The sequence below is a fragment of the Miniopterus schreibersii genome (genome assembly GCF_964146895.1).
Source record: "Miniopterus schreibersii genome assembly, chromosome: 3".
NCBI classification, from domain to species: domain Eukaryota; kingdom Metazoa; phylum Chordata; class Mammalia; order Chiroptera; family Miniopteridae; genus Miniopterus; species Miniopterus schreibersii.
The window spans coordinates 4,611,088-4,625,591 of NC_138103.1; the positions used below are offsets into that span (position 1 = coordinate 4,611,088).

The 14,504-nt window shown below is 37.2% G+C and overlaps 1 protein-coding gene across 1 annotated transcript in view; it reads right to left on the bottom strand.

Moving 5' to 3' along the window:
• Positions 1–14,504, bottom strand: part of LOC308554459 (phospholipid-transporting ATPase ABCA3-like) — a 244,167-nt gene that overhangs the window by 180,333 nt on the left and 49,330 nt on the right. Inside the window, exons 6-7 of the mRNA XM_081131699.1 lie at positions 12,876–12,992; positions 12,014–12,131 (exon numbers count right to left, since the gene is read on the bottom strand). Of these exons, the coding sequence (XP_080987825.1) occupies positions 12,014–12,131; positions 12,876–12,992 (235 nt within the window). The remainder of the gene's footprint in view (positions 1–12,013; positions 12,132–12,875; positions 12,993–14,504) is intronic.

A 14,504-nucleotide genomic window follows, 5' to 3' on the forward strand; every position in this document is an offset into this window, starting at 1 on the left:
GTAGAAGACCTGTACTTGGAAAACTATATGACACTAAAGAAAGAAATTAAGGAAGATATAAATAAATGGAAGCATATGTCATTTTCATGGATTGGAAGAATTAACATCATTAAAATGTCTATAGTCCCAAAGAAATCTATAATTTCAATACAATCCATATTAAATACCACTGGCATATTTCACAGATCTAGAATAAATATTCTCAAAATTTATATAGAACCAAAAGAGACCCTGAATAGCCACAGCAATCTTGAGAAAGAAGAAAAAAGTAGGAGGTATCACAATACTAGATATCAAACTATACTACAAGGTCATTATAATAAAAAAAGCCTATTACTGGCATAAGAACAGCCATATAGATCAATGGAATGGAAGAGAGAGCCCAGAAATAAACCCAAGCCTTTATGGTTAATCAATATTTGACAAAGGAGGCAAGAGCATACAATGGAGTAAAAACTGTCTTCAATAAATGGTGCTGATGGAGATTAAAGATGGCAGTGGACTGAGTTGAAGCTACACTGACACTCTCCTGGGACCAAAATGGAATTACAGCTAAAATTAGAAAAACCATCCTGAATAGTCAACTGCAACTAAAGACGAGCTGGAGAGCACCTTCATTACCAAGGATGAAAAGTGGAGACTGCATAGACTGGTAGGAAGTGCAGAGATGCAAGAGGGCTGGCTGGGCTCCCACAGGCAGCAGCTGAAGGTCCAGAAGGATATCTCAGCTGTGAGGGGTTCACACTGAGGACTCTGGGGCCTAAACCCCAGGCTGGGCTTCCCAGCCAAGAGCACTAGAACTGAGAAAGGTGCCCACATAACATCTGGCTGTGAAAAGCTACAGCACTTGTCTTCCAGAGAGAGATGGCTGGAAATTCAGGGACCCTCTTAAAGAGCCAACACACAAAGTTTCATGTGTAGCCACTCACCTTGGCCTCCAGCAGAGGGAGGGCAGAGTGGACTGGAGCTGTGTGAGGAGAATCCTAGGTTTTGGGCTCTGGAGATAGAGCTCAGAGGACACCTCTCTGGATTCCTGTGCTGAGTCATTCCCCCATACTGCAGAGGCAGACATTTACCTTCCAAGCCGCTTTTGCCCGAGGGGGAAGCAATTGCCCCACCCTGCTGGAAAAACCTCTCACCCCACTGTGTGGAGTTTCTACAGCCTGAGGCTCATTAAGAGAATCAGATTAATCAGCCTGCAGGCAGAGGCAGACCTCAGAGTGCTTTGAGTCTTTGCCTCATCTGCTTCTGGACCCAGGCCTTGGAAAAGCAGACTTTGGTCTGCATCTTGGTCCTGTCCAAATACACTCAGCCCCAACAGAGGGGACCTCAAGCTGAGGGTTGTTGATAGCTCCAAACAGGGTACTCAATGCCAGTCACAAACAGCATCTGACACTGGCCTGCACCACAGACCATCCAAAAAGACTGGGAGTCCTAGCAGGCCTACCTAATACATAGAAACAAACCCAAATAGGCAGTCAAAATGGGGAGACAAAAAACAAGACCAAATGAAAGAACAAGCGAAGTCTCCAGAAAAAGAGCTAAATAAAATGAAGATAAGCAATCTATCAAATAGACTTCATAATACTGATTGTAAGGATGCTCAACAGCATGAAAAGAGATATGCAAACTATGAAGAAAATTAAGAGTGACATAGCAGAAATAAAGAATATATTGGAAGGAGTAAACAGCAGATGAGGAAGCTGAGGATTGGATTGGTGAATTAGAATACAGGGTAGAAAAAAATCACTCAATCAGAGATCCAAAAAGAAAAAAAACAATTAAAAAACAGGAGGGCAGCTCGTCTGGGTGTGGCTCAGTGGTTGAGCATTGACCTAAATCCAAGAGATCGAGGTTTGATTCCCACTCAGGGCACATGCCAGGGTTGCGTGCTCAGTCCCCAGTCAGGGGTGTGCAAAAGGCAGGAGATCAATGATTCTCTCTCATCATTGATGTTTCAACTGTCTCACTCCCTCTCCCTTCCTCTCCCTGAAGTCAATAAAGATATATTAAAAAACAAACAAACAAACCCCCAAAACCAAAAAAATCCCCAGGAGGACAGTATAAGGGAGCTGTGGGACAACAGGAAATGTAACAATACTCACATCATAGGAGTATCAGAGGAGGTCGAAAATAAGCAAGGGTTAGAGAATCTGTTTGAAGAACTAATGGCAGAAAACTTCCCTAACCAGGTCAAGGATAAAGTCACACAAGTTCAGTTGGCACAGAGAGTCCCCAGCAAGAAGAACCCAAAGAGGCCCATTCCCACACATATCATAATTAAAATGCCAAAAATTCAAGACAAAGAGAGAATCTTTTTTTTTTTTTAAATATATCTTTATTGATTTCAGAGAGAGGAAGGGAGAGGGAGAGAGAGAGAAAGAAACATCAATGATGAGAGAGTCATTGATTGGCTGCCTCCTGCACACCCCTGATTGGGGATCGAGCCTGCAACCTGGGCACGTGCCCTGACTGGGAACTGAACTGCGATCTCCTGGGTCCTAGGTCGATGCTCAACCACTGAGTCACGCCCAGTCAGGTGAAGAGAGAATCTTAAAGGCGGAAAGAGAAAAGTAATCTGTTACCTACAAAGGACCTCCCATAAGGCTGTCTGCTGACTTCTCATCAGAAACTCCACAGGTCAGAAGGGAATGGCATGAAGTATTCAAGGTAATGCAAAACAAGGATCTGAAAACAAGACTACTTTATCCATCACGGCTATCATTCAAAATAGATGGTGAAATAAATATCTTCCCAGACAAAAAAAGGCTAAAGGAGTTTATCACCACCAAACCAGTATTGCAGGAAATGTTAAAGGGACTGCTGTTATAAGAAATAGAAACAGAAGCATTGCAAGAAATGTTAAAGGGTCTGCTGTAATAATAATAATAAGAAACAGAGAGACAAACATAGGCATAAAGTATTAAAATGGCAATAAATAAGGATCTATCAATAATAACCGTAAGGACTTTAAGGGAGACATCAACAGCAACACAGTTATTATCATAGATTTTAACACCCCACTGACTTCACTGGATAATCTTCCAGACAAAAAGTCAACACAGAAACAGTGACTAAATGGCACATTAGATCAGATGGATTTAATTGATATTTACTGAACATTTCACCCCAAAGCTGCAGAATGTACATTCCTCTCACATGCACATAAGTCATTCTCAAAGACAGACCACATGTTAGGACACCAAATCAGTCTCAAGTTCAAGAAGACTGAAATCATATCAAGCATCTCAGATCACAAGGGCATGAAATTAGAAATCAACTACAGTAAAAACCCCTAAAACATTCAAACACATGGAGGCTAAATAACATGTTATTAAACAATGACTAGGTTACCAAAGAGATCAAGAAATAAATCAGCCCAGCTGGGCGTGGCTCAGCGGTTGAGCGTCGACCTAGGATCCAGGAGATCAGAGTTCCATTCCCGGTCAGGGCACATGCCCGGGTTGTGGGCTGCAGCTGATCAATGACTCTCTTATAATTGATGTTTCTATCTCTCTCCCTCTCCTTTCCTCTCTCTGAAATCAATAAAGATTTATTAAAAATAAAAAAGAAAATCAGATACTTCCTGGAAACAAATGACAATGAACACACACACACAACAACTCCAAATCTATGGGACACAGCAAAAGCAGTCCTAACAGGGAAATTCATAGCACTGCAGGCCTACCTTATAAAACAAGAAAAATTTTTAGTAAACTATCTAACCCTACAACTTAAAGAATTAGAATGGGAAGCTCCCCTGTGAGGCTGTCCGGACCAGGGCTTTTTGTTTGCTGGGAGTTTTTTTTTTTTTTAAATTACTGCTTCTATTGCATCAGTTGTTTTTAACCTATTCAGGTTTTCTGATTCTTCCTGATTCAGTTTTACATGATCTTGCTCATATGTGGAATCTAATAAACAAAACAGACTGAGGAACAAAACAGATCCAGAGACACAGATGCATTGAACAGACTGATAAATCTCAGTGGAAAGGCAGGGGTGGGGGAGTGGGTGGGGAGAGATTAATCAAAGAACTTATACGCACTTACATATAACCCACGGACACAGGCAATAGTGTGGTGAAGTTCTGGAGGTGGTGGTAGATGTGAAGTAGAGGGGGTCAAATGGGGAAAAAAGGGAAATATCTGTAATGGTTTCAACAATAAAGATAAATTAAAAAAAAAAAAAGATGTTCTGAAAACTGGACAGGTACATGGAAAGAAATGAAGCTAGACCACTAACTTACACCATACACAAGGATAAACTCAAAATAGATAAAATACTTAAATGTAACTTGCAAAACCATAAAAATTCTGGAAGAAAATATAGGCAGTGAAATCTCAGAAATCTATCGCAGCAACATTTTTACTGATATACATCCAAGGACAAGGGAAACTCACGAAAAGATAATCAAAATGGACTCCATTAAGCTTAAAATCTTCTGCCCCGCAAAAGAAACCCATCAACAAAGTGAAAAGAGAACCCAGTGTATGGGAGAACATATTTGCCAATGATACGTCCAATAAAGGGTTAATTTCCAAAATATATAAAGTGCTTATATAACTTGCCTGTCTAGTGTGGCTCAGTGGTTAAGAGTCAACCCATGAACCAAAAGGTCACTGGTTTGATTCCAGGTCAGGGCATATGCCCGGTTGAGGGTTTGATCCCCAGGAGGGGGTGTGCAGGAGGCAGTGGCTGGATGATGTTTCTCTCTTATCAATGTTTCTATCTCTCTATCCCTCTCTCTGTAAAAATCAATAAAAACACACGTTTTTTTTTTAAAAAAAGAACTTATACAACTCAACAACACCAGGAAGACTAACAACCCAGTTAAAAAATGAGTGATGGACCTGAATAGACACTTCTCTCAGAAGACATACAATGGCCAATAGAGATGAAAAAATGCTCAACTTCACTAATCAGCAGGGGGATGCAAATTAAAACTACAATGAGGTATTACTTCACATCTGTCAGAGTGGCTACCTTCAATAAATCAACAAACACCAATTATTAAGAATATATGCACCTCTAAGTTCACAGCAGCATTATTTACAATAGTCAAGATCTAGAAACAGCTTAACTGCCCATCAGCAGATGAGTGGATAAAATAGCTGTGGTACATTTACACCATGGAATACTACACAGCTGTAAAGAAGAAGGCTCTTGTACCATTTGGAACAGCATGGAGGGACCTGGAGAGTACTATGCTAAACCAAATAAGCCAGTCAGAGAAAGACAAATTCCATATGATCTCACTAACACGTGCAATATAGAGAACAAAATAAAGTGACGAACAAAATGGAACCAGAAGCACAGACACATGGAACAGACTGTCTGAGGGCAGCGGGGTTGGGGAGACTGGATAAAAAGGTGAAGGGATTAGCTAAAGACTACATATGCATATTCCATGAACATAGACAACAGTGTGGTGAAGGCCAAGGGAGAAGAAGATGGTGGTGGGTGGAGGTGGGCAATGGGTGGAAAAAGGGGGACACATGCAATAATGTCAACATTAAAATTTTTTAATAATTATAAAAAAGTTGTGGCCAGAGTAATTAGTCAAGAAAAAGAAATTAAAGGCATCTAAATTTGAAAAGCAATAGTAATTGCTGATGGTATGATACCGTATTTGGAATCCCTAAATATTCCACAATAAATGTGTTAGAATTAACATGGTCAACAAAGTAGCAGAAAAAAATCAACACACAACAACCTGTTTGCTTCTCTACACTAAAAATGAATAATCCAAAAAGGAATTTAAGAGAACAATTTGATTTATAATAGCATCAAAATAATAAAATACTTAGTAACTAACCTAACCACACAGGTGAAAGAGTTACACACTAAAAACATAAAATACTGCTGAAAGATCTTAAGACAAGTAAATAGGAAGACATCACATGTTCATGGATAGGAAGATTTAATACTGTTAATATATCAATGCCACCCAAAATGATCTACAGGTTCAATACAATCCTTATTAATACCCTAATAACTCTTTTTGCAAAAATGAAGAACCAATCCCAAAACTTCTCTGAAGGGACCCCAAATAGCCATGACAATCTTGAAAAAGAAGAACAAAACTGGAGAACTCACATTTCCTGATTTCTAAATTTGCTACAAAGTTACAACCAAGCAGTGTGGTATAGAGTAATAGAATAAAATAAAGAACTCAGAAGTATACCTACATGTAGATGATGAAGTAATTTTCAAAAATGGTGCCAAGATCATTAAATGGGGAAAAAAGATAGTAATTTCAACAAATAGCTGGGAAAACTGGATATCTGTATGCAAAAGAATGAGGCTGGACCCTCACCTAACACCGTATATAAAAATTAACCCAAAATGAATTAAATTCCTAAACATAAGCCCTAAAACTATAGAACTCCCATAAGAAAACATAGGATAAAAGCTATATGACATTGGCTCTGGCAGTGATTTCTTGGATGGAACACTGAGGGCAAAAGTAACAGAGGCAAAAACAGACAAAGTGGATTTCATCAAAATTAAAAACTTTTGTGCACAAAAGGACACTATCAACAGAGTCAAAAGGCAAACCACAGAATGGGAGAAAATACTTGCAATTCACATATATGATAAAGGATTAATAACCAGAATATATAAAAAAATTCCTCAAATTCAACCACAGAAAAACCAATCAGCCCAATTTTAAAATAGGCAAAGGATCTGAATAGGCATTTCTCCAAAGAAAATATAAATAAGCACATGAAATAATGCTCAATATAACTATTGTATAACTATGTATTTATAGTTATACCTCAACAGCTTAGCCATGGCACACAACCTTTGCAGACAAAATCTTAACTGCACATACCCTTCCCCATGAGCACAGACGTCTCCTCCTAAAAGATTGGACACACTCGGTAAGGACATGCTGGTCTAGCATCTTAGTCCTTTTGCACTTGATGACAACATAGTCCCCATTTATAAATATGACTTAATCTCACTAATGCTACTTACAAATAAGCCTTCCTTAAATGGTGCACCCTCTAACAAAAGGCTCTACATCTGTCCAAATTAAATCAATGGGCGCTCCTGTCAGTGCTCTTAGACTTGTCACTGTAGAGGCTTTGACAACCTTTTTTCATGACTTTTGTCATCTCTGGGCTACCTTAATGGCCAATGCCCAAGGCTTCAAATGCAAGAAACTTCCCCTCTTGGTTCTGTGCTACACACCATTAAAACAAAAATTGTTATCTACAAATCAGCCTCTACTGTAAAGGCTCTCATAAACCCCGAGACTGTGATCGTCTGCACCCAGCTTCCCATTATGCCTTGGGTCATGGAAGTAGCACCTCACAAGTTTGGCACATCTACTGAGGCCTCCTTTATATAAAGTGGAAACTTCCTGGGCCCTCTGACATATTCCACTTGCAGGAGGAGTCTTTATAATTTTCTCAGTAAAAGATCATATCATAGACAGATATTCTTAGTTCTTTCTTTCTTATTTAAATGCCATTTATTTATTTGCATAATTGCTCTGACTGAGACTTCAATACTATGTTCAATAAAGTGGGCATCCTTGCCTGTTCCTGATCTTAGATGAAAAGCTTTCAGTTTTTTACCATTGAATATTGTTAGTTGTGGACTTCTCATATATGGCCTTTAGTATGTTGAGGTACCTTTTTTTGTTATACCTAATTTGTTGAGTCTATTTTTCATTAAAGGGTATTGAATTTTGTCAAATGATTTTCTGCATCTATTGAGATGATATGATTTTTATCTTTCTATTAATGTGGTGTAACATATTGCTATGTGTATGCTGAACCATCTTTGTATACCAGAGATAAATTCCATTTAGTTGTGTTGTATGATCCTTTTAATGTGCCTGTGAATTCAGTTTGCTAGTATTCTGTGGTTCATCAGGGTTACTGGACTGTAGTTTTCTTGCGATGCCTCAGGCTTGCTTTGGTATCAGGGTGACGCTGGCTTCATTAAATGAGATTGGCAGTGTTCTCTTCAGTTTTCTGTAAGAGTTTGAGAAGCTTAATGTTTAAATGTTTGGTAGAATTCACCTGTGAAGCCATCTGGTCCTGGGGCTTTTATTTGTTCTGAAGGTTTTGATTATGGATTCAATCTGTTTATTTTTTATTGGTCTCTTCAGGTTTTCTTGTTCTTCATAATTTAGTCTTGGTAGGTTGTACGTTTCTAGGAAATTATGTATTTCTTCTAGTTATCCAATTTGTTAGTGTACAACTGTTCATAATATAGTCCTCCCCCTTATCTGCAGTGGATATATTCCAAGATGCAGAGTAAATGCTTGAAACCGCACAGTACTGAACCCTTACGTACTATGTTTTATTCCCTATACATATATATCTGTGATAAAGTTCCTTTTTCTTAGAAAAGCTTCCCACTTTCTCTTACCCAAGTTCTGAATGCTGAGTCACGGTGGAGAAAAGGGACTTCAAGATTTCACAGATACTTCACCTACACTGGAGGTCTCTGCACAAGCACCTAAAGCAAGGGTGGGAACCTTTTTTCTGCTAAGGGCCATTTGGATATTAATAACATTATATCCAAAGGGCCATACAAAATTATCAACTTAAAAATTAGCCTGCTATATTTGGTCGAACATTTATTCAATTCACCCCTAATGTGATGGCTGGAGCTGCTTCTCTTTGGTGAGGCCTTGGCAGGGCCAGACCAAATACATTCCCCACCCCTGACCTAAAGAGACCTCAGCCAAAGGTCCTAAATAAGGAGACCTAGTAATAAAAGCATATGGGGTAGGAATACAATTATACATAAGAGCATAATAGTGACAGAGCTGCACTGTCTCTGGAGGCTTTAGGGATAATGCACTCCTTGCTTCTTCCAGCTCCTAGTGGCTGGCAGCATTTTTGACTTGACTGCAGCACTCCAAAATCTGTGTTCTACCACTTTAAGTTATAAAATCATTATTTTCATTTAGGTTACTCTACCTGCTTACTTTATAACTAATTGTTTTAAGCATTTTCTTTACCTACATTGAGCACTACATTGGATGGTGTTATAATTTTGCTTCATTCATCAAATTTGACCTAAGAAACCCATGAGAACATTCTATTATACTTATGATTACTTTAACCCATTTTCATGTTCTTTTCTTTGTCAAGTTCTAAGGCTTCTGTTATAATTTCTTTTTTATTTAGAAAACTCTCATTAGTGATTTCTGAAGGCTAGGTTTGCAAGTAACAAATTCTCTCTCTTTTCCTTTTCCTTAGGCTGTCTTTATTTCCTATTCATTCCTGGAGGATAGTAATGCTGGATATAAAATTCACTCCCCTATAATAGATTGCTTTTCTCTGGCTGCTTTCTATTCTTTTCATTGTCTTTAGTTTTCAGATGTTTAATTATGATGTATGTTGGCATGAATTTCTTTCAGTTTATTCCATGTGGGGTTTACTCAACATCTTGAGACTGTCTCTGTTTTTCACCAAATTTGATAAATTTTCAATCATTATTTCTTTGAATACCTTTTCAGGCCCACAGTTTTCTACTTGCTGTTTGAGATTCCATTGATATGCATGTTAGATATATTGTTATTGTCCTGCAGGTCTTTGAGATTCTACTCATTTTTTCAATATATATTATCTTTATTTAAAATGTATAAATCTATTGATCTGTCCTCAGTTTCACTTATTCTATCCTCTTACCTTCATTTTTTTTAAGTACACTTCATTTTACTACATTTTTAAATTTGTTATTGTGTTTTTCAGGACACTAATTTCCATTTGGTTCTTTTTTTTGTAACTTCTATTTCTTTTCTGAGATTTTTATTTTTCCATTTGTTTAAAGAGAATTCATAATTGCTTGATGAAACATTTTGATGATGGCTACTTAAATTTCTTGTCAGGTAATTACAATATCTCCTTCATCTCAGTGTTGGTGTCTCTTGACATGATTTCTCACTCATGATTTTCCTGGTTCTTTGTATGATGAGTGACTACTGAGTCCTGAACACTAAGGTATACTGAGACTGTGGATCCTAATCTTTTTTATTTTGAAGCAGGTGGTCTGTAGAGGTATAACATAAATGTCAGGTGGGTATATATGTTCCTCTTCCCTGCTGACACTTCCCTGGAAAACGTGGTGTACTGACATAATAGTGCATCATTGTAGATAGATAAGGTGGAAGTTTAGACCTTTCCTTGGCCCTGCTGACACCTTCCTAATGAAAGTGGGGCACTAACTCACACCACCTAATTTCCTCTGAGTGATGGTAGGAACTCAGCTCCCCACTCTCATTGATGCTACAGGTGGGAGGTGGGGAAGCAGTGCTGACTTGTTCTGCACCATACCTTCTTCAATCTCATTGCTGTTGGGTAGATGTGGAAGTTCAGCTCCCTCCTTGGCCTTGCTAATATCAGGGGTGCTTACTCAACTTGTACTACCTGTTGTCTTACTGATGCTGTGTGTGGATAGAAGCTCAGCTCACTACTGGATCCTGCTGGTGGTATCCTAGCAAGATAATTGGAATATTGCCTGACTCTGGGTAATAGGGTGTTGGGATGGAAGATTAAATTCTTTCTCGACCCTACTTCAGTCATGCAGGTTGGGGTGCAATGTTTTTTCTCCCTTAGTGTTGGGATGGAGTCCAGCAAATATTGCCAAAAATCTTTTCTATTGTTACATCACCCTTTCCTAGTCTTTAAGTACACTGTCTTCTGTTTATCAGGCAATCTTATCTTGTTCTTTAACATATCACCTTCTGTTTTAGCTTAACACATTGTTTTTCTTTATCCACAATTTCATTGTGCTAATTATTTTCTTGGGGTCCTCCAAAGTTCAAGGACTTGGCCTACTACAGGATTTAGCTTACAGTTGTACTGACAGCTATGATTAATAACGTAGTAATGACAACAGAAGAATATAAAGCATAATCAGCAAAGGGAAAAGGAGCATGGGAAAAGCCCAGAGGAAACCAGGTACAAGATTCTAAGGGTTCTCTCTTGGTGGAATCACACAGGTTATGTTGAATCCCTCCAGCAATGAATTGTGACCTATGTGAAATGCTGTTGACCAGATGATCATTAGAAATTCAGTGACCAAGGTTTTTACTGGGGGCTGGTCACACAGGTATTCTCTGTCTAACATATATCATAGTTCAAGACTCCCAGAAGAAAAGCATGTGTTCAGTATAAATCATATTGTGTGCACAGTTTAGGTCCAGTGAGCCATTCTTAGTAGAGAATGATGGGAATCTTCCTAAAATATAAGTTCCCAGATGCCAGCCAGAGGCCAATCTTCAAAAAGGCTTTAATAAGGATAGGAGTCTCAAGCCTGCACAATTCTTTTCTGCATAATTATAAATGCCAATTGTGAATTGTAAAAACCAATCAACTGATGATATCTGTCGCAATATGTTAAAAGTTAAATTACCTTAGGAGTTAACAGTCTTAACTGCAAAGCTATACTTATACCCTAAAATAGTTTAATAGGGATAATATCCTAATGGTTCAGTTACAGAAGAAAAATATGGGAGGAATGGTTGGTTAATACTTGTGGTCTGAAAAAAGAAATATTCCTTAATCTTTTAGGAAGTGATCAAAAAATTGCTAATAGAGAATTATCTACAAAATCTTTCATAGGCCAATCTGGGGGAATTTGGTCTCACATATTTTTCTTGTGTGAGCTCATATAGGGAATAAATTTTCCTTTGTCTTTATGCATATGGTTAAGTGCACAAAGGTCATGCTGAATGAATGAATGAATACCTCCATCGCTTGACTTACTTTCAGAAATCAACTTCTACAGAAAGCATTGTTTATTTATCCTAAGTTCTAACTGGTCACAATTTTATTTTATATCCTTTTAATATATACATTGGGCCATATTAATTTTCAATGTTCTCTAGCCTCCTATTAAATCATTTCATGGAAAAATCATCTTCTCTGATAGAATGTAAGCCAAGACTATACATATAATATGGCTAGAAGGAGCACCCAAATATGATCCTATTTTGGCCAATTAGAACAGAAATTGTGTTATGGGGAGGTCTTAGACTCACCTTTACTGAAGAATGTGCTAACCATAAAGCCAAAGAATATTGAAGCAACGGCATAACATGCAAAAAAGACAAAGATGAAGGTATAGTCACTATAGCGGAAAACTGGCTCTTTGAAGATCTACGATAAAACAATATAACAATGTAATGCACACCATAAATAGTGTCACATAAACACAAAGGAAGAGGAAGAAAATGATGGCCCTAATGAAATAGGTTTCACACTGCTCAGTGACTGAAGCTTAATGAGTTGGAAAGTTAACTAAATAACTTATTTTTTACAAAAAGGTTTATGTTTTCTTTCAGAGATTCAGCAGCCCATGAGTCTCCATGCTGGAGACAATATAAGCCATATTTCGTCTTCCTGGCAACCTGAGACCAGTCAGTCTACACTTGAGAGGGATGACTTTATCTCTCTCAAAGGACGGCTGTAGCAGGCTGCAATCAATAAGAACTGAGATGATTAATATAGTAGACATGAACCACATGTAGCTACTGAGCACTTAAGAGGTAGTGTAACTGAGGAACTGAATTATCATTTAATTTTAGTTACTTTAATTAAGAAACAAAAAGAATGACAAGTACATATTAAGTACTTCTAATTATAATACCGCATATGAACTGAGATGTGTTTTAAATATAAAACACACTGCAGTTTGAAGACAGTACAAAAAGAATGTAAAGTATCTTAATTTTCAAATTGGTTGTATGTTGATATGTTTTTTATACACTGAGTTAAATAAATGTATTATTAAAATTTCACCTGTTCTTTTTACTCTTTAAAATTTATAGTGGCTACTAAAAATTTAATATTACATAGTGACTCCTTAAATTTCTATCAGACAGCACAAAATTAGACACTTGCCTTGGCAAAGAATAACACACATATCAAAAAGATAATAATGATATAAAAAAAGAAGACTGTGAAGAAATAGGAAGCCCAGATCATCCAGTTTTTAATTCCAATTATGAGTTGGTACTCCTGCAGGAAAGTCAACACAAATCAAATATTACATATTTGAATAATTCATAGTGATTTCACATATATTTAAATAATTGAATTCCCATAAAAACCTATATAAATAGGTATTATCTCTATTTTGTGAATGAAAAAAAATCAATGCTCAAGTGTGTTAGTCAAAATTATGCAGTTAATAAAGACAGTATTGGCATAATATATTTCTCCTGAGTTCAGAGATCTTTTTTCAATACTACACCTAGTATTGGACAAAAATGGAAAGCATTTCAAATTAAACTTTGAATTATTAAGATATCATTTATATTATATTCTACTTCCAGGAATATTAGAGAAATGTATCTATGTTTTTTATTTAAAAATCCACTATAAGTTAGAAGTTGGTTGTACTTCTTATGCTTATTCCTTGTAGGCAATGAGGCCTTTTCCCCACATGTGGCTGCTTTCAAGGTTTTCTCTTTGTCTTTGGTTTTCAGCAGATTGAATATAATTTTGTCCAGGCAGGGGTGTAGGGGTGTAGGGGTGTGTGTGTGTGTGTGTGTGTGTGTGTGTGTGTGTGTGCTGTAGTCTATCCTACTCCATGTTCTCTGAGCTTCCTCAGTGTGTGGTTTGATACCTACCATTAATTTTGGAAAATTCTCTGCCATTATTACTTTAACTCTGTTCTCTCATCTCTTTTATGGGGGGAATTCCAATTATGTACGTTATACCATTTGATAGAGTCCTATACATTTTGGATGCTTTTTTCTGTAATTTTTACATTTTGTTTTCTCTTTACATTTCAGTTTGTATAATTTCAATTGTCTTTATTCAATTCTTTAATTCTTTCCTCATCAAGGTCAAGTGTACTGATGAATCTGTCAAAGGCATTCTTCATTTCTGTTAGCATGTTTTTTATTTCTAGCAATTTCCCTTAACTCCTTCTTATAGTTGTGCTCTCTCTGATAGCATTACCTATCTGATCTTGCATGTTATCTACTGTGCAGAAAAGAGCTAACAAAGAAGGCTTGAGACTATTAGAATATTGTGTTTGCAAGGTAAATTTTTCCAGGCTTTGCCTGTATCATTTCCTCTTATGATCCAGCTATGAATTTTTTACTATTTCACTATAATAAATTCTTGATGTGAGTATAATTATATGCTGAGTCCCACGAGTTCTGCTGAATTTCAGAAAATGGGGGTGGTCGTGAGGATCCTGGACACATATACCTTTCCCTTTAGAGTCTTTAAGTTACTAACCATAATAATTTTAAATTCCTTGTCTGATATTTCTAACATCTCTGTCTTATCTGAGTCTGGTTCAGATGACTGATTGGCTCTTTAGATTGTGCTTTTTCTTAATTTTTGATATTTCTTACAATTTTTTGTTGAAATCCGGACCTGTTAGCTAGGGCAGAAGATATCAAGGTAAACAGGCCTAAAGTGTGGGAATTTATGTTAATTTAGTCAGGAATTGAGTTGTGTTTGAAGATCCCTGTTAGTAGAGACTACAAATTCCTCCAGTGACTTTTCTGTCTC